At 47.5% G+C, this 21,329-nt stretch overlaps 1 protein-coding gene across 1 annotated transcript in view; it reads right to left on the reverse strand.

Annotated features, from left to right (window-relative positions):
• The window catches only part of LOC107319257 (uncharacterized), a 30,304-nt gene that overhangs the window by 7,166 nt on the left and 1,809 nt on the right, over positions 1-21,329 (reverse strand). Inside the window, exons 5-9 of the mRNA XM_085550606.1 lie at positions 5,558-5,723; positions 5,349-5,459; positions 2,058-2,212; positions 1,058-1,209; positions 331-444 (exon numbers count right to left, since the gene is read on the reverse strand). Of these exons, the coding sequence (XP_085406732.1) occupies positions 2,128-2,212; positions 5,349-5,459; positions 5,558-5,723 (362 nt within the window). The 3' untranslated portion in view covers positions 331-444; positions 1,058-1,209; positions 2,058-2,127. The remainder of the gene's footprint in view (positions 1-330; positions 445-1,057; positions 1,210-2,057; positions 2,213-5,348; positions 5,460-5,557; positions 5,724-21,329) is intronic.

Below are 21,329 nucleotides of genomic sequence, written 5' to 3' on the forward strand. Positions count from 1 at the left end.
CTCTGGAAGGAGCTGTTCTGTATGCAGGAGCTACAGGAAAAGAAAAAACAGAACAAAAAAAGGACACTCTTCTAAAAGGCAATGAAAGAACATCATTAAAATTTCTGCTACCAAAACTGCTCCCCTGTTTGACAGGAAGGCTGAACGTAAATAGCTGCTGTGAAATATACCAGGGTAACAGCACCTCGGAGCATTTTAATGATGATATAAAATTCACAAGTAAACGATATAATGTACACTAAGTAACTTACTAGACTGAATATAAAACAAAGGCATCAAGAATGATGGTTTCACTCTGCAGTGAATCTCAATAATGAGTTCTAGGCTCACCAGTCCAATGCCAAACATGGGAACTTCCAGTAAGCAGCAACACGTAATTACCGCTGGGTGGAGATGAAATCAACCACTTTCCGTCACGAAGCCAATGAGGGACCCTCAGACAATCTGCCAAAGGTGGGTGGGTGAATGAGTGTTACTTTCTTGCTAGGCTCCCATCAGGGCACCACACCTTGTGATATTATCTCTGTAATAAGCAAACAACTTTAAATGATATTGTGTCACTGCAAATGAAGCAGGAGGGTGACCCAGCAAGTCAGATTTCATTAGCACATGAGGGACTGCACTACAGCATGCAGGTACACACACACACTTACCTTCAGACCCTGGAAACCACAGTCTGCCACGCAGAGCAATCTAAACTTTAGCCATGCATAACTGAGACTGTGTCTCCTTCAGAGATGCACATGGACTTGCACATGTACAGCAGGCATATCACTACACCAATGCCCTATTTGCTTTTCTGTGTGTCACTGCTGAAATCTTCTAATGCGCTAGGTAAGAAGATCGCAAATGAGGCAAAAATTCAGCTGCTCAATCACATTAATACAGGTACAGTAAAAGATGATGGGATTATACACATTTTGACTCATTAGTAAGCCATGTGCAATGCTGCCTACCCAAGTGTTCATGCATTCAGGCTTGTTGCCTCCCACCACTGCACCTTCCTGCCTTTCCTCAATTGCAATTACCTGTTCTAGTCCCAGACACACAGACATACCTGGTCTGCCACAACTTCCCAGCTGTGAACACACCAGTGACTCCTGCCAGCCTTCCACTGTTCTGTCTAGTGCTTCCGAGAGTTTTCCATACAAAAGGAGTGATTCAGAAGACTTCAGAGATGTCGTGTTGGCTGGGAGCAAGTGCTGTTACCTGCCACAAGGAGAGAACTTCAAGCCATCCAAGGGCATGCCACGTTGGTTCACAAGGGCCTGAACTACAATAGTTAGATAAGTATGATGATAGAAAGTAAGAAAGAAAATGGTTGGAAAGTCACCAGGTTGGACTGTGGGGCCAGAGCAGGAAAAAGGCCGAGTGAAACTCAACCGTCTTCTGTGAATTCAACCTGCTACAGGCCATTGTGCTAATGTGTATTTTGGCACGTGTCTGACCCTTCCTGTTGACTGAAATACTCATGCTCTCTAGAAATGACCAGGCCTGCACCCAACTCTCCAAGCAGCTAACCTTACCCCTTCTTTCTTATTTCTTCCTCTTACTAAACCAATCAAATCCCTGCTGGGTGCCAGGGTCATACAATACCATACTATACTGTCTGTTGGTCTGGTTCCTCCTTATTTCCTGTTTCTTCCCTTTAGGACTGTTTTATGGTAACACAAAAGCCATGGCAACAACAGTAGGAAGGTCACTCTTGGTGGCTGGGCTGGGAAGAAAGGGACTCCCAACAGTGGAGAAGTAGGTGTGTCCTGGTTAGGTTGCTTCTGAATTTGACCTGCTCAGCCGCTCCCTACCAAAAATTCCCTCAACCAGCACATCAGGCTCATGCTGTAGGTGTCACAAACTTCACACATGTAATCAACTGGCTTCTTCTGAAAGGGATTAGCCTAAGCATTAGCAAAGAACCAGATGCCATTTTCAAGGTATCAGTACATTTTTTTCCTGACAACAGAACCAAGCAACTCCATTTGGAAGCCATTCCCAAACACGTGGACAAGGAGGCAACTCAGAACAGTAAGTGTGGATTTACTAAGGTCAAACTGTACCTGGCCAACATGGTTGACTTCTGTGCTGGAATGACGTGCTGGATGAACAAGGTTAGGAACGTTGCAGATGTCAGTCACTTTGGTCTTCTGTATCATTGTCTCCTGTCCAAACCAAACTGGGGTGGTACAGACTTGACCGATGGCCCTCAGCATGCCTGGAAAAAGCACATGAAGCTCAAAAGGCAATAATGGTCAACAACTAGACTTCTAATTAATTGGCATTAAGAAATGGCATTCTTCAAAGGACAACACTAGGGCCTGTCTTCACCAGCATCCTGAATGAAAGGGTGCAACGCACGCTCTGCATGTTTGTGAGTGACACTGCAGGGTGTAGATCATTATGCTGGAGGACAGGACAACCATCCATATGTTCTTCAGCAACCTCGAAGACTAACCTAACAGAAATCTCCTCAAATATATCAAAGAGAAGGACAAAGTCTGCATGCAATACAGAATTAATCTGTGCAACAGCAGAGGATGGGAGCTGAGTGGCAAGCAAGGAGCTGCACTGAAAGAAGCACCTGGGGTCCTGGTGGACAAAATACTCATCATGAGTCACCAGCAAGATTGTGCAGTGGTGATGGCCAATTGCACCTCTCTGCACAGGAGATAACGGAACCAGATGCTCATCAGCAGTGCCACAGTACAAGGGCAATGACCACAAGCTGTAGCAGGAGAAGTTCCATTGAATATAACTGGAGAAATGTTTCAATATGAAAGCTGACGTGGGTGCCCAAAGCGGTTTGTGAAATCTCCACCCATGGAGAATTCCAGCATTAAACAATAAAGCCCCGAGTAGCCCAAGCTCAAGCTGAAGTTAAGCCTGCTCTGAGGAGGTTGGCTGCAGCCCTCCAGATGCTCTTTCCAACCAAAATTATTTGATGATTATTTTCTTTTTAAACAGCTGCTGATCTGGGAGACCTGGCTGGAGTCAGTTAAAGATTCCTCGAAAAGAATGAAGCTGTTATCTCCACAGCATCACCTGCCAGTGTGTATTACTTATTTGTAATATGAATGAATTCAGTGCATACATCACAAGTCCAGACAGTCAAGAGACTTCAGTTCTGAGATTTTATCTTTGAGGATCAAAGAACTGAACTTTCTCTCTCTGATCTTCAACCTGAGCAAAAAAAAAGTCTGTCTTTAATGCACTGTCAAAACCTCCTCACTTCAGAGGCAGCATCAAGACTATTTCTGGGCTTTATTTGGCATTTATGCAGCTCTCATACATTCTTGTGGTGGCAACTTGACACGCTGTGAGACTTTCTAATAAAACAATTGTTTTGGCCCAAAACACTTTAATAGCAATGTACTATATACAGCCTTCAAATGCAACACCTACTTCAGTATCTGCATCCTACCATATAAACATGCACGTTAATGTGCAGCATTCCATGCTGCCAAAGGCTCAGAAAACCCATTCTGTAAAACCCACTAGCTACCATGAGAAATGGCTGCTGGGTCTTAGCAGGACCACACTGCAAATGTGGGCTGTGGATCTGTGAGGCTGTGCCTCCCAGCAGCACAGGCTGCAGTGCCAGGTGTGCTGGCACACCAGGAGGAGCTAAGTACAGAGAACTCCGCAAAAGACATCGGTGTGCAAGGGTATTTTTACCTCCCAGGCTCAGCAGAGACACAGGTCACCACAGTGAGTCATCACAGCCCCAGATGCCCCCTGAAAAACCACAGCTGACCCAGGCACTCTGCAAGCTTGCTGTCAGAACCACAATGAATGCCCAGAAAAAGCACCAGATTTAGCCCTAATCTCTGCACCAGTCAGGGACTGTGACACCAACACAAAACCCGGACTGAGACACAAGAAATAAACAAATAGAAGTAAAAACCCGTATGTATTTGAGAGCAGGTCCAGAAACAAACAAGCAAAACCTCTTATCCAAACAAATCATAGTTAGATCTTGGGTGAGACCATGTTTATGAAGGTTTGGCCAAGAAGCTTGCTTGGAGATACCTCTCCAGCCTTTAGCATAACACAACCAGCCTGGACAAGTGCTACTAGAAAACACTTCATTAAAATGCTGTTGTGGTATTTATTTATAGGTAGCAATTTATATCACACCCATCATACACACCAATCCGGCAGCTCCCATTGTCAAATCAGACTGCTTCTTCCACAATGTCCCCTTCCCCCAGCCCACCTCCTACTGCCCCCACTTTTGTAGCAAAACAACTGCTTCCCACCTGACACGGTCATCCCTCTGAATAAGCCTTTGTTTGAACTTATTGAGCCCTATGTGTTCCAAACACAGGTGAGCATCAAAGACGCAACAGTCTCACCAAGAGCCAGGCACACAGCTGTGGTGCTCTGCAGGTAGGTATCCTTGGGTACAATTGGTGATTGCTGCAGAGCTCTCCCCAGCAGACAGCTGGCAGCTGCATTCTGCATCTGCTGGAGAACCCAAGTGGCTTTGGACATACCAAGGGTAACATTAGAGAAGCTTCTCTGTGTGTCGTGGACACAGCTGGAAAAGCCAGTGTGATAAAACACCTTGTAGGAAAGCACTGGGTGTGTCTGAGTGTGGAGAAAGGAGAAAAGAAAAAAAAAAAAAGGAAAAAAAAAGACTGGCAGAAAAAGAGGTTAGATGAGGTAGCTGGGACTGCCAGGGGCAATCTGAAATCAGTTTACATTAGAGCAGGTTGCTCTTGATTTTGCTACAGCAGTTGTCACGCTTGGTAAGAATAACAAGCTATTCATACGGCAGCCACCATTGTGCAGCTCAGCACATGCAGCCTAGTGGAAAGAAATCCAAGCAAATGCAGTGACTAGGACAGGACATGAAAAAAAAGTGGTTATGTAAATAAGTTGCTGCTTCAGAAATCTGTGAGAACAATTGTTTCCCTGTAAGAGGGCTTCATCACTGGGGCACGTGAGGCTTTACCCTACATCTGCACTTTGAAATGCCCACACCTACATCCTGCTGCAGCTCCCAGGTTATTCCCACTGTCTGTCCCATTCAATCTCCAGCTTTTTTTTTAATACTCTCCAGTTCTTCAGCTATCTAGAGTTCCACCTTCATACATGCCCAGAACTGCCCCAGTCTTGACAGGGCCAAGCAGCTCAGCCCATTTCACACCTAACTCTGATCAGGATCCAGAAACTGGGCGTTGCTTTGCCTGAACCCCCTGAGGGCTTTGATTGGGGATTATGTTACCCGGTGACTGTTCCACGTAAAATGCATAAACAGTCCTGGGAGCAGAGTCCAGATTCTCAAACTCCCATGTGAATGCTCAAACCAGTAGGAAAAACAGCCACGCTCCCTCGCACGCACTTACTTTGTGGCCCAGTGATTCAACGGCACATTGCTGAGTGCTGGCAAGCAGTGCCCAGCTCCCCGCTGCGTCGTCTGGATGCTCTGCAAGAGGTGGAAGGTGGGAACAACGACCCTGAGGACAACAGCGACCCAGTTTGTCACCTTCTGGCTGCCAGCAACTGATGATTCAGATTAAATGTTTGCTGTGACAGAAAGGCTGCTTGTACTCACCTTCCAGAGGAGCTGTAGGGCTGGCTGGCTGCAGACTTAAAAACTTTAAGTTTTCCTATTAGTCTCTCTGGTCCCAACACTGACAGTTCTGGACCTCGTGTGGAAGCATCAGGCTTGCCTTGGGCACATGGTGTGGACTGCTGGCTCTGAAGCTGGCAAGTGGGCACTGCAAATCAAAAAGCACAGAGCTTAATACTGAGACATTTACTGTAAAAAAGCACAAATTATAACACTTCCTTGAAGAAACATCACACAAGTGCAAATACACAAAAAAAAAAAAAACAAAAAAAAACCGTAAAAATCTCTATTTTGTGCACAAAACTTGTTTCTAGTTTCATTTCACTGCAGGAACTGCTTCACAGCCAGTTTCCCCACTTGCTTCAATGCTCAGAAAGTTCCTTTGGAAACTGCTCAGCACACCCAGTACACACACATGAAACATAGGGAAGAGCCAAGCCACTTCTAGCAATTGCTCCCAGGTGCCAGCATCAAGAGCAGAGCTGTTCACATTACCGCCAGGCCACAACTTGAGGACAGCACCTTTGGTATCTCAGAACAACGTGGAAAGAAAGAGAAAGCTTTGAAAACTCTTCTCAACTGTGTAATTCCATCCAAAGTAACCCACATGGGTTTCCACCACCACTCACCTTTGGATTGTCACTGCATTCCCTACCCTGCACAACACGAGGGACTCCCAGCTAAAAGCTGGAGCAGCTGCCAGCCATGCTGTATGGTCACTGCTCTAACAATCTCATGTCCTCCACAGCTTGGCACAAGTAGAGATGCTGTTCCTGCTGGGTCTGGCAGGAACCTGGGGCTGCACCTAAGCATTTGAGCACCTCTAAATGAATGCAGATATGGCAGCTTTTGAGCAAGGCCTCTGTTAGGACAGAACAGGCTATAGGAGCTGTATGGAAGAAGGCTGGTAGGTGAACGAAAGGTGCTCCCCTGTGTGAGGGGCAGCAAAGCCCAGCTTATGGGAGAACAGGAGAATTGTGTCTGAGGCTGATGACTGTCAGGCATGAAGTGTTGAGGTACACACTGAGGAAGCCATGGGCGTGCTAATTCCTGCTGGGGAAGGCTGCATGGTCCAGCAGTGACAATGCAGTGCTCTGATCCGCAGCGCTGTTTGCAGGGCACTAGGCATGCTATTCTGTGGAAATCAATAATGGCTTCAGGAGAAAATTAACAGATGGTCACGAGGGAAATCTCCCAAGGGTTTTTTTTCCCCCTTCTTGGTGATAATAGACTACTTACGATTTTCTGAAGCCACCTGCACAATTTCCCAGGCATCATGGCTGGCTGTTGGTTAGAACAGAGTGTGACTGTAGTGCTGTTTGCAGCACTAAGCTTGCTTTCCATTATGCATCTCTCATGTGTCCACAAAAGACTGCATAGTCCAAAAATTCAGCATCATGATGCCTTTGAGGCTTGATGGGGGTTGATAACCAATGCTCAGGATGTTCAGGGAATACTTAACATTTTCTAGCTAATCACATTACCCCAGGTACAAGATACACCAGCGTTCCCGTTGATATCAGGGGAAGAAACAAACCCTCGCTGGTCTTTGGAGGAATAGTGCAGTGTATCACTGTTGCTAGTGACTCCTGAAACACACTACAACAGAAACAACAGATGTTACCCCAAACAAAGAGAGCAAGAGGAAATAGCACAACATCCAGGGACAGGCACATAAAGCTCCACCACCCTGGGTGTATAATGCTGTGGGAAGGTGGGGATGAGCAGCAAATATGTATCTCATGAGTAATGAACACGTGTATTTTCATGTGGCATCACCATTCTGCAAGGGCTGCCAGCTGGTAATGCTTGCTGCTCTCCCTCCCAGGACATGTGACATACGGCATGGCCACATGTTCCTTCAGAGCAGCGTGGCAGCACAGGATCTTCATGCCACCTTCCTCCTAGCCGTGCTTCAGCCAGAAGATATTTGCTCAACCAGATTTCACAGAAGTATCAATTCCATTACAATCCCCTCTGCCCACGCCAGGTGTTCTGTGATAAACATCCTCAGCACATCAGATCCATTCAACAGTCTGCAAACTGTATTGCTTGCCAACCATCCAGCTGCAGCCAGTCACACAGGTACAGACACAGGGCAGCACCAGCCATGCCAGCTTCCCCCAACCAATGTGTGTTCTCCCCTTCTCCCTTCCCCTTCTGTCAGCATCTCAGAACAGTCAGGCTAACAGGAGGGGCATCCAAAATACTCTTTTCCTGGCAGCCAACAGCCACTGACACTGTTTTCTAACACATGTGAATACTCAAATTGCATAAATCCTCTTTCCATCCCACTACAAAAACCCTACAATCTCCCTGTATGATCCTGTCTTCCTCACTTCCACAGCTGCTACACAGCCTCAGTCCTCTGCTTACTGCCAATGAGTGAGTGACTCTGCAGGAAGCCCCTCACCACTCCTCTGCCATTGCCTCCAGTGGGGGCTGGCCCAAGAGCTTAAGATGACTTTGTTATGGCTCTGGTTCCAGACAGATGCCGAGCTCACAGCCAGATGGGACCTGCTCTGTAGTAAAAAATCTTCCCTCACTAAGCTCATTCCCTCCCACCTTGGTTAACAGGCATTTGGAACCAGGCTGCTGACTTGTAAAAGGATCATTGCCTCTTGAAATCACATTTCAGGAAGCCAGCAACTGCAGTTTGCAATCTGCATGGTTCCTGTTTCCAAAGGTGACCTCGTGTGTGTGCACTTGTGCATGCACCCCAGCTACCTTCCTTCAAGAAATAGCTGTGCACGTGCCAAAGCCCCTCACAAACCTGTGCTGTGGGTGCGGGATGGCAGTGCCACGCTGCCTATGTGTTGGCAGTGCCTGCTCTTGCAGCGTGCACATCACAAGCTCTATTTCAGGGAATAGTTGTGTGACACCTAAGGTGCCTCAGGCTGGTGCAGCTGAAGGACATGAACATTAAGAGTTATAAATGAGAATCTGAGGTTAGCTGGCAGCTGGCCAGCCAGTATTGCTTTTTTTTTTTTCTGATAAGCGCTATAAGTGTCTCATGAATAGGAACACCTCATCTAATGAATCCTGCCTGTGCTCAGTAAGCAAACCACAAAGGACAGAATCCAGCCCTTTCCCATAACACTGCTTGGTATCTCAAGACAACTGTTGCTTGGACAACAACCACCTTTCCTGGCAAAAGCCCATGGACAAGGCAGAGGTTGCAATGCACACGTGCTCAGTCTCTTGGAAGGATACTCTCAGACACCCATGTCTGAATTTTAACTGCTGATTATGGGCCAGGCTCTGAGATGATGTAGGAGGTTTTGTAAGGTTACATCAGTACCTTCGCAGGGTGCAGTAAGTGGACCAGCTACCACCACAGCTCTGGACTGGCTTCCATAGGGAAGACACACAGGTCTCACTGAGTCTAAGGGAGAATGACCCAGGAGACAAATAATGCTCTAATATTTCATCCTTTGCTCAGTTTCCCAGACAAGAACAGGTAAAATACAGAAGGCTCTTTTGCTGCTGTTGCTGTGGATCCCCACTACAAACCCTCTGCACAGATGTTGAAAATAATCTGTGAGATCATGGATTATTTCTAAACTGGCGTTTTCATCTAGAATCATGTTGGATATAATGGTGATGGAAGGACAGCTAAGCTAGGCCGATTTGTTACAGTAAAGCTGTGTTGTATTTCAGATTACTTATTAACAAACAGCAAATGGGCCTCTGCCTTGACCTTTTTCATTTGAGCAAATATACTCTTCCTGCCCCCTGTAAACAGCAGGTACTGGTAACTCAGTCACGTACCCTTCACATTACCAAAGTTAGCTTTCTTCATCTGTGGCAAGGAGTTCAGTCAAACTGAATTCTGCTAAGCTCACTAAGGTTATTAGCAGTATTATTAGCCTTAATAATACCAGCAGTAATAATAATTCTCTGGATCACCATAGACTTGAGAACATGTAAGTAGTTCAAAAATATTAATTAGAAAAACTCAATAGGAGGTCTGAGAAACCAGCAAAAATTGTCAGCCTCACTTCAGAGCTAAAAGCTGAAAATAGAGCCACAGCAAGCAGAAGCAGCTGTTAGCCTGATGAGTTTCAGTTAATGAGTGTTTCTTTGGTGTCATGAAATGCCAGGTGCCCGGTGCCTCAGGCAGCACTACCAGGTTAAAAGCAGCAGCCCACAGTACGTAGCTGAAGCAACAGCAGGTTTGGGAACTGGAATCCAAAGGATAGTTCTGAGACTTGGCCTTAGAGTGGGATGCAGTCCAGGTGCCTTGTGCATTGGGAGTAATGGTCCTTTAGGCTCTTTAGAAAATTCCAGTCCTGACGATCTTCAGTGTAGCTGAAGACCAAGAACACGCCTAGAACCTACACATGCTCTTCTGCCAACAAGCCATCAATATCCACTCGTTTTATATTAAAGCTTTTTGAGCGAAGAAGGCAAACTGTGACAAACACTCCACTACAATAGCTAACTCTACCTCCTACCTCATTATTTCCTTGACTTCTATTTCTACTAAAGCTCAAGTGGTGGCCAAGTCAAGACAACGGCACTAAGAAGTTAGCAGTGCTCATCTTGGTTCTAAGTTAATTTTTCCTGTAGATATCATTCCAATCCACCCTGAATCACACAGCACTAAGCACTCAGTAAACAAGGTGAAAGTTTCATCTAGATTCTTAACCAGTGATGTTTCAGAGTCTTTGCAGCAAGGGGTAATTACCTGTATTAATTACAGACTCCTCTAGGGTACATTATGCCACTGCATGGAGAGGATTGGACATACAAATTGGAGGAGTGACTCTTTTTGATTTGTTCAAAATCCTTACCATTTGTAGGCATAAGAAGGACGCAGGCAAAGTCAATCTCAGTGTTTTGTTTGCAGTCAGGGTGACGCAGTGCCAAGAGCAACAGCTTCACAATTGAGAGATCCAGGTGCTGTTTCTCACTCTGACACACACTGCTCATGTGACCCGGAGCATGTCACATAACCTGTCTGTCCCCATCTGTAAAATTAGGATAATGGTAGTTAGTTCATGTTTAAGCCTGAAAGATGTCAAAACATAAGAAAAAGGAAGCTTCTCTTCATTGAATCTTCATCCATCAATGTCTTAAGAGTCATAAAAAGCACTGTGACTAGATTGATACCATTTTCCTGCTTACTATATGATCACTGGTATCTGCCCGGTGGGCAGCTTTTCACTCTGTGACTGTGCTCACTCAGCGAGGCCGGTTTTCCATCAAGCATGTCATCACTCTGCACTGCTCATTTCCAACCCAAGTTCTTCTACCCCTTTCTAAACCCTGATGTCCTACGGTGCTTCACACTCCTGAACCTCATCAGCAGGCTGCTTCTTCTCTAGACAGCACCACTCAGAAAGATCCTCTTCAAGGTGCTCACCCCCAGCACGTCCACACCACCACAGCACTGTGCCAGCTCTCACTGTGCACTCGGCTTTTCCTAGCTACTACCTTCTATCACTGACAGTCAAAGTAGGTAAAGGTAATTTTGTCAGTCTGGACACCAAGACAAGAAACCCTTAGAACAGTAACACCAAAAAATTGCACATTTCTTCTCTCCTTAAGCAAACCAACTTGTCATCATTTGGTGGACACGTTTTTTAAAAACACAGCTGCTTTCTAGACTAGTAATTTACTATGTGAGGTAGTTACTTCTCAGGGAAATGTCTTAGAGAATCTTCTCTATTACCTGGAAAAGTGGATGACAACCTAATTACCTAACTACATACATTCACTAAATTCACTTCATCCAATTCCCTCAGCTCCTTCACACAGTCAGACGTTCTCCAACCTTGCAATGAACCTGAAGTACCTAATTTACTGATAATAAATCCCAATGCCATAGATGTTCCTGTACATCTCCTGTGATATCCACTACAATTGCTCCTTAGATATAATTGCTAGGGTTGACGTGTTGTGAGGTGTTGCTCCTGTGGGAATGGCAGAGTCCAGCAGCCTCAGTAGCAGCATCTCCTCAGCAGAAGCACACTCAGTTTGTGGCTGTGTGATGCCTGGCAGCTTTAAAGAAGTCTCACAGCTCCCACCCCACACAATAGTTTGAAGATTCAGGCTGTGTTTCATCCCAAACAGACTATTTATAAAAAGCCTGTTTTGGTTCAAACCATGACAAAGTCTCAAATACAATTCAGACGCAGTCACTGACTTGGCCAGTTCTCATCACTCGCATGTTATCTTCCAGTAGAAGCACCACCCATGCTGACACTTGGGCAGCATGGCAGTGACACTGCATCACTTTGGAAGCATCTTGGTCAGCAGACCCTAGAATACAAACACAAATCCCTCAAAGTAGGGGCTCCTTGGCATAGCTCTGGTGCTGCATTTTCCTGGCATAACATCTGGCAAACATCAAATAATTGAAGGAAGAACGTTCCTAACACCAGACATGATAGAGCTCTGGGGGCCTTCTAAGGTCCCAGCCTCATGGGCAAGCGGATCCAGGGCAAGTATCAAAGAGCAAGAGCACACCAGGGGCAGGCCCACCTCACACTGCCCACATGTACAGGAGCTGCTCTGCACCTGCAGCAGCACAATGGTGCAATAGCTCATGTCCTCACCTCACCCCTCTTTCCTTCATCTCAGATAACTCCAAATGCCTGCCATCAGGCTAGTCAGCAGCTGCCTCCTGTACTGAAGAGCATACCTGCTTGCACTAATGGGATAAGAGGGGACATCCAGCTGTCTCTCTGGCCGTCACACAGCTGAAGCAGAAGGTGTAGGATGAGCATCCTGGGACAAGCTCAGAGCCCAGGACAGCAGCCCTTTCCTTCTGTCCAGCTCCTCTGAGGAGGGCCCCTTCAATTGCATGGAGGGAACAGGAAGGAGCTGGAAAGCTCTGCGGCTCTCTGCCGTTTTCATGTTTGTTTATATGCATTACTCCCTGAATGGGCAGAGGTCTGTGAAACTGCTGATTCATGAACATCCCTGCCATCTGTGGCCTCTTCAAATGAGAGCTCATCCTGACCCAAGGATGATTTACTTTTCTTGGCTTTTCATCTCAGTAAACTGATTCTGTCTCCATTCCCTCAGACTTCGAGGGATTTGGGTAAAAGCAAATATTATTGAATCTCTTGAAGCTGCTGAGTTAACTCTGAGCAGTTGAGCATCCAAGGCTCTGACAGGGAGGAGAAAAATGGCAAGAATTAGTGCTGGGAATGACTTCTCCCAAGCCTCATACTTGGGCATTTTCTTCAGACCTACCCATCTCAGTCCATTTGCCGAGTCACAGTTTGGAGACCACTGCAGACAAGAAATACTCTGCCATCCAGCACCTGGAGCTGGGTCTGAAGGGGGATTACAGACAGGTTAAGCTGCTGGGCATCACACGTGTCCATCCCAGACAGGATACAGATACCTCCTCTCTCATCCCTAGAGAAGCTTAGTTTCCTCCTTCCTCACTCCAGCCACCACCACAATGTACCTACCTGCTTTTTGCAGCTGCCTTCAGCTGTCACTCTATTTCACTTCCTTCCTCTCTTTTTGCTCCCTGCTCTATCTGTTGCTGCCGATCCACTTTCCCATTAATGGTCACGGTCTCACCAAGCAGGGCAAAGCTGTGGTCAGTAAGATCTCCTGTCAGGGCATGTCATACAACTCTATTACAGCCAAGCAGCTGCTCCCTTCTTCCCCCCAGCTACATCTTCCTACTTGTGAAACCATCCCCTCAGAACCAGAAGAACCCGCTCCAGGGGAAGGTGCCTGAGTGGGGCCCTGAAACTCAGTTATTAGAGCTGACACTGAAGTCCGGAGGTGCTCGGCTGTACCGCCCACAAACGTCATGCGAGTGGAAGGTGCTGTGCATGCCTCAGTACCGGCCCTGGTGTTATCACAGGACACATCATAACCACCATCATAAAAGCGTGCAATAATGTCAGTTTAATTAATGGTGAGAAGAACTAAGTCTTGCCAGGCCAGATGGCAAATTCTGAGTTTCTCACGTGATGACTGTCAAATTACTGTCTCCACAAAAGAACGTCAGAGAGCACATTTAATAAACCTTGGAAATGTTTATCAGAGCAGCAGTAGAGATCCTGGCTGATCCACTGGGATCCTTGGGTGCAGAACAAAAAGCAGAGAAGGGCTTCAAGGAGTTACCACCAAACAAATACCTTAAACGAGGCAGTTTATAGACCTGACTTAAGCACTGAAGTCCAGTGTCAGTAAGGTCCCTCTCCCTCAACCACCTGCACTCTGTGATCTCACTCTGATTCACATGCAAGCTTTCTGCACCCACACCAGCCCAGCATCTCCAAGGAGCTGCATTTTTCCACTCTCATTCACAGGCACACAAAGATAGAGGGATGATACCCCTGAACGCTCAGAGGAGTGGGGTCTGGGAACCCAGCTCCCAGCAAGCCAAATGAACCCTGAGGCTCCTCACAACATGAAGCCCTGCTCACTTCACTCTGGAAAAAGTTGCTGACCAACAGTGGGAAAGGAAGCAGAAACACCCCATTACTGGGAGGCATGGCTTCACCCAGAATAGCTGGGGGGCCGGCAGTTAGACTGTCTCATGGGAAGTGAGAGATGAACAGATTGAGGAACGCACTGAACCCAGGTCACCCACTTCCCCAGTGAATGCTCTAAAATAAATGGCAGCGACTTAGAAGACTGATGCCAGGCAGAAGGAGAGAGCAGCTCTTACTTCAGCAGGATTGCTGGCTCTGTCCATGGGGAGACACTGGAAGCCTTCAGAGGACGCAAACATGAAGCACGTACCAAGTTTCTGTTTCCAGATGAGATGGCAAGGGAACTGAGAGTGGAAGGAGGTGGCAGAAACACCTGCATTTTCAGGCTGTCCTCTAGACATCAAACATGTTCTTGGAAGCCTTAACACATCAGATCTGTTTCTGGCTTTGGTGTCTGGCTCTTAAGGCTACACAGCACGGTGCCCAGTGCTCATATACTGGTGCTCCTGGGCCAGCAGTCAGCCAGCACTGTGATGGCTCAGGTAATGGGGTACCCAAAGCCAACAGAACAAGGCTCCTCCACTGTATCTGTGCTCTTTGGATAAAAGGACGTGGTTTGCTGAAGTTCTGTCTCTAGCACACAGCCATTGACTAGCCAAGGGAATCAGCTTCTATCATCTGGTGAGACTCTGGAAACTGTTTCTCCCTCCTTTATCAAAAGCAGGATATAAACTGAACTGACACTTTCATTTTGCAATAAAACACTCTTCGAGCTAAATCAGTTCTGCCTCGTCTGGATGAAAGAATGTTGTATTTTCATGGTCTTATATGTTACCTTGCAATATTAACATGAAAACAAGCCCTCCACACAAAGCAATCAGAGCATGTATTTCAAGTGTTGGCTGGAAGTTCCATGTACAGTGTTTTTCAGGTCTGCAATGAAAAAAGCAACATAACACAACTTCTACAAGCTGCTTCTCTTGGCAGATAATATTCCCACGTTCAGTTCAGCTCAAAAGGCTGAAGTGACCAACACCGCTCAGCTCAAAGCAAACCCCTACCATGTCTGCTGCAGCCACTGCGCAGTTCTGCTTTCATGCTGCTGTTAGCATAGGGAGTTTCAGAAGAACTTTGGATTGGCTTGGAAACAAGTCTAGCAGGGTGCTACAAATAGAAATAGCAGAAGGAGGTAGCAGAGTAAAAATATGCAGTGTTAGATCATGGGTACGGAAGTAGTGCAGACACAAAGTCAATGCAAAGGATGGGCACTTGCTACGATTCTCAGTGTATCCCACTTCCAAATTCCCAACAAGGCTCCTGCCTGCACTCATCTCACCTCTCTCCTTCACACTGACACCCAGGGCCATTCTGGATTAAAAACACAACTCTGCCCCTTCAGAAGGCTTCACACATCAGCAGGCTGTGAAGGTTCAGCCCTCATAGCAGTGTGCCCCATACTGGAGCCGTTCATGTATCGGGGATACAGCACTTGTAGTTAGGCTCAAACAACTTGCACAGTGGCCCACACCTGAACATCTGGGTGCCTACAGCAAAGCTTTGCTCACACACCCAGTGGCCTGGTTATTTTCCAAGGGGCAGACCACGTCCAGTTCCTACTGACTCCTGCAGGATTCGTCAGCCTCATTTAGGCATTTAAATATGGATTTAGGAGCCTAATGTTTGGCACTGGGGGTGGAAAACTCTAGCCAATAAGGCTGCACAATCCTATTACCATGACGGCTTGGAAATGTGAGAACTCAGCAGTTTGGAATAAGGCGCCACATTAAAAATAGATTAAACTGAAAACAGCCCATGCGGCCTCGGGCGCCTCGGACAAGTGTCTGCCAGCTGAGATGCCTCGCAGGTAACTGTTCAGGAGTGAATCAGGTGCTGGCTGGAGGTGCCCACAGTTGCCTCGAGACACAGACAGATTTTTATTCCAGAGACACTATTTTTTTTCTAGTACCATATGAAACTCGGCAGCCCCAACCCTACGGGGATCTGTGTAAACCTCCAGCTTGCTCTGGTTCCCATGGCACTCGCATCCACCAGTTTCACTTTGAATTTCAGGCTCACAAATCCCCACTCTCAGCCTAGAGATAAAGGCTGCTGAGCCAGTGCTCCACTGATGGAGCAGGACTGTTCCCCCTCCTTATGACACTGAAGGAGCCAGTGGTGGAGCCAGGCTGCCCTGCTGTGACACAAGGACAGCGTGGCAGCACGCAGTGCAAGGTGCTGGGAGGACTTGTTCCCTGGCCCGCTGGCAGCCTGAGGGTGAAACAGAGGCAGAGCTTGTCTCCCTGCCCGGTGGCTTTCTGCTGGCCAGGGACAAAAGTCACTTGTCCCTTTGGTTCCCTGAGACCTGCCCAGCACGACCGCAGAGATCTGAGCTGCTGGTGGGCACTCAAGGCAGTGGTGGGGTTGCATTTCAGCGGCTCGACTTCTTCTCCTCCAACAGCTCCCAGAGGAATGTGATAGCTTTTATGCTCAACATATGCTGTCATATTCTATTATATCTTTTCTTTGGAAGTAACTTCATAAAAGACCGAAACAAAACAAAGCCCCAAACCCCAAAATCCAACCAGCAAAGCGAGCTGAGGGCTGCTGCAGACATCACCGATGAATTACTGCCCCTCCACTACAGGCAGTCTAGAGAAGCCAGAGCCTTGCTGGCTTCACAAGAGCCATCTGCCATGCGCTGGTGGTTACTGGTCACTAACAGCACTTCTCTGGATTTCTGCTCTTTCTCTTCTCCATTCCTATGATGTGGTGAGACCCCTGATAGCGGCTTTTGCTGCTGCATCAGCATTTGTGGCATAAAAAAATTTGTGACAACAGAGCAAACCTTTGGATTCCACAGCTGGCTGCCTGAGCACAGGGATGACTGAGAACAACCCCAGCTCCTGGCTGTCCTCCTCCACAATCAGTGCTGCCCTGCCTGATCCACGTGGTGGTCCCAGACTGACAGCAAGGAGCACAGCCTTACAGCAAGGACTGGCTTTGGGTGTATTTGCAGGCAGTGGCTCAACGAGCTGCAGTAGCATTACACACATACTCCATCTAATTTCATCTTCAGCTGAGTACAGTAACTCACTGAATATTGCAATACACTTGACAGATGAAGAAACCTTTTGCGTTTTGTTATGGTTAATTTCCTGTATCTCTCCCTGCAGTTTATTTTCCCTGCAGGATTGTTTGGGAATGCCTTACAATAACAGGACCAACAGTACGTACCAGGTGTGTGAATGAGTAACTGCCCACAATAAAAGCGCTGCCAAAACTTTGGGGGATTTCAGAGTATTCTATTTCTGTAGATACAGGTTGTCTGAAAACACTGCCTGGTTTTCAGTGGAATAAATAAAAGCAGGTGAATGACAGATGGGGATCCATCTCCTCCGAGCCTTGGGATTTACAAAGAAGTCCCCTACGCCTCCAGTCTCCTTACAACCTACGTATTTCGAGATCCAGAAGGCACCTTTTCTCATACGCAACCCTACAAACTCGCAGTACGCTTTATAATCCCAAAATACCTCCATGGCATAAAGCCACGTTTGCAATACGTGGGTGGAAAAGCTGTCAGCATAGCGGAAAAAAAAAATAAAAAAAAATATTCCGCTGAAACTCCAAACTTTGCAGAAACAGCTGAGTCACTCGTTTGCAGTTAAGGTAGCCTGGGCTTGTTGCCCTCTGTGCCTGTTTGGTGCCTGGCACACACACCCAGCCCCTGCCTGCCAGCACCCAGCACACCTGGGATGAGGGTGCTCCCCTCACAGGTGTTTCTCACCACCCACTGCTAACAACTGTGGGATGCTGACCAGCTGGAGGTGCAGAGCCCTGAGGTACCAGCAGCACTGTGTCTACATTGCCAATTCACACCCATCAGCTCAGCCCTGCTGGCCGGACAGCACACAGCAGCATCAACAACTTACAACTTGACTGCAGTTCTCAAGGCAATCGATGTCTCCCCAACCTTTATTATATAAAGCACAAACATAATGAAAAACTTGAAAACCTCACTCAAGTGCACAAAGCAGACGACGAACAAAAAGACCTCCACATTTCATTCTCTTTTGTTAAGTCCCCTGGTTCTTTACTCAGTACTACTGCTTTGGCTGGTAACAGGGAGCTGCCCATGAGCCTTTTATTAGCACATAAAATTAATGAAACTGCAAAGCTCCAGCAGCCGTAACTGCCAACAGATTACAGACTCTACTAATGCAGTCATACGTGACATCTAGAAAGTTGCTTACAGGACAAGTTTGCTCCTCTAAGATCAGAAGTAGCTTTGCCATTTTAAATCCTAACTAACAAATTGTCCACAAAAGCTGATGTGCCTCACTTTTGTGTAACATGCCAGCAGCTGCTAATCAGCATCACCTGCATGCATTGGTGGGGGTACAGCCCACAGTGCACATCACAAACACCTGCACACAAACACAGCCCGGACATGAACTGCATCCTTGCCCTGCTCTCCCATCACACTGGCATTCAGGGAAGGACGCTGGTGATGAAAGAAAAGCAAGGAAGGATTCCCCTATGTTTCAAAATTTTCTGTAACTCTCCTGGTTGCTCTCATGTTTCACAGATCCCAGCAGTGCTCCCAGCAAGAGCGCTTTGCTTTTCACGGGAAATGACTCTGACTGGGGCGAGAAACATGCTTTTCTAAATAAACAGATGATGTTATATAGCATGAAAGCTAACAAAATAGCGTCCTCAGCATGCCCACTGCCTGCCTGCCATTACACTGCACCTGCCCGGCTCTGGCTGGAGCCCTTTCCAAGCACCAAGCCTTCAAACAGAAGCTATCATCCCTCTGGCTGTCCCATGGCCTGGATCCCCCTCCTTTGGAGGCTTGCTCCCACTCCAGCTAAGTCAGGGAGATTTCTGCAGCATCAACTCTGAATCTCCTCACCCCTACACCCCAACAGCTGATGTCTGCCCTCTCTCTTTCCTCCCCTCAATATATCCCACTTCAGTCCCAGCACAGCTCACAGAGCCAACAGAGCAACCACATCGGCACCAAAAGCTCCTCCCCAGCAGTGAGAGAACACCTGCAATCCACAGAGGAGGCATCCAGCACCACAGTGTGCAAACCTTCAAGGAACACCCTCAGTGAGGAGCATGGAACGCAAATACCAAAATACCTGCTGCTCACACCAGCCCTAAAACATTCTCGTTATTTGAATTCTTCTCCTACAGCTGCAGAAAGGGAAAAGCAAACATTACCTGCTGCAGAAAGCACACCAAAACCCTCAGTGTGGCCCACGAGGTCTTGCAGGGCTAATTCGGGTCACAGACAGAGCTCTGTGGATGTAGCCAGCTCCTGCACAGCACTGCCAGCAACAAACCTCTGCCACTGATCAGAATTCTAAGGAAATCATCCACACACAAATAAGCTTTAAGAAGTTAGTTACGTTATTGGTAGTTAAAAATGTGGGTTTCCAACACCATTTCAGCCATCAAATTACAATGCAATAGATGAGTGTATGGCTGTACATGAAAGCTCAGGCACGTGATACTCACTGACCAGCAGCAGCTCAGCAGCAGCCCTCATCTCCCAGCCCCTGGCTGGGGTGTATCACTGCTATTCGTATCATCTCCCCTCCCTGAGGGACAGGGTCACATCTTTGAGACATTTATTCAGTAAAGACTTTCCCTGATTCCACTGAGATTTTGCCAAATAAAGTGGTCTGAATGCACAAAGCAGGGTCTCCCACTCTGCCCACTTCCAGTGCTCTGCAAAGGCCACGCTGCTGCCTACTGCCACGTATCCTCCTACTTGAAAGAAGAAATCAATTCATCCAACAAAGAAAGGAATCACATCTAAACTAGGGCAGGTCTCCAAACCTACTGCTAACTAGGAACAACTGTTAGTATAGAAGCTGCCCCTACTCTATGGTGAGTGCAGGTAGCCAGAGCCAGCTCCTGCCGCATGGGCCCATCCTGTTCCCACCGCAGCCAGTGGCAGGGCTCCAACCTGCTTAATGGGAACAGCAACGTGCTTTCTATCTACTTAATATAAATGAAGATACGCATCTCCTCTTTGACATATTTTGGGCTCAAAGCCATTGGCTAACACTTGTTTGGTTCTCTGTACGCACATGACTCATGGGATAATATAATGCCTGATTTCCATTCTGCCAGACCTGTCTTTCTCAGCGGTTAACTATTAATTTTGGAGGCAAGATGCAATGCTGCAGTAAAATAGGATGGTGTTAAAGTAAGAAAATTGCAGTTAAATATTTAGAGTAAATGAATCAGATTTCCTTTTGTGAGGATTCCCTTCCAATTACAATCCCAGCCACACGCTGCTCAGGACAACAGCCCATTGCTCCTGCACAGAGGGCGAGGTCACCAAGCCTCCAGCAAAGCACCGGGCAGGCGGCGTGCTGTGGATGTAAGAACCAGATTGCAGAGCTGGCATTACAAAAACCCCTATTCCAAAAAGCTGCTTTTTATTTCAGGCTCCATACAGACAAGCAGGTTGCTGTGGACATGCTCAGTAAGCTACAACACGTGCTCATTTTCCACCTGTAACACCTTTGGGGTAAGTGCTGACTCCTCAGATCCAGTCAACATTTAAGATACCAAGGACTGCCCCAACCTTTTACTCAATTACACATTCATTGTTTTCACCACCGAACTGGGTCAAACTCAGCAAGCACAGGGCACAGAGAAGCACCTGCTTCCACCCAACAGCAAAGCAACTCCCACTGCCCCTTCCAGCAGGAGAACTGCAGCAGAGTACTCCAAAAACTGCCCTGTTGAGGCAGAAGAAAATAAATCACAGCAAAATCTTGTCGTTCCACCCCCACCCCCAGGTCCAGACTTCATTACGGCCACGAACGACCTCTCACCTGGGCGCAGTGTGAGCACACAGCTGTTCTCTCCCTCCCCCGCCCTGCTCCACGTGGCCGCCCTCCATCCCTCCATCCATCCCTCCGTCCATCCATCCATCCATCCATCCATCCATCCATCCCGTCCCTCATGTTACAGCTCAGGGTCTGGGCGTCGCGGTGCGGGTCGGGGTAGGAAGGTCTGCAGGGCCACGGTGGGACACGTGCTGCGGCTGCAGCCCTGCCGGGCCAGCACCGCCGACGCTGTTGCGGTGTTAAGGCGGGCACCTCCATTGCCTTCTGCTGCCTGTAACGGACCTTTCGCGATACTCACAGCGCAGCACGTGGCCGGCAGCGGCCCGGCTCTGCGGGGCTGGGGGGGAAAGAAACCAAACGTCCGTATTTCTGTCCGGCGGCCACAAAGTTCAGCTCTTCCCTCGCAACGAGCGATGCGTCTTAATGTGAATCTAACCGAAAAGTAAAACTCCTTCACCCCGCTGCACG

This window comes from Coturnix japonica, chromosome 6, assembly GCF_054131305.1.
Source record: "Coturnix japonica strain WE chromosome 6, WE-NBRP24, whole genome shotgun sequence".
In the NCBI taxonomy this organism is placed as follows: domain Eukaryota; kingdom Metazoa; phylum Chordata; class Aves; order Galliformes; family Phasianidae; genus Coturnix; species Coturnix japonica.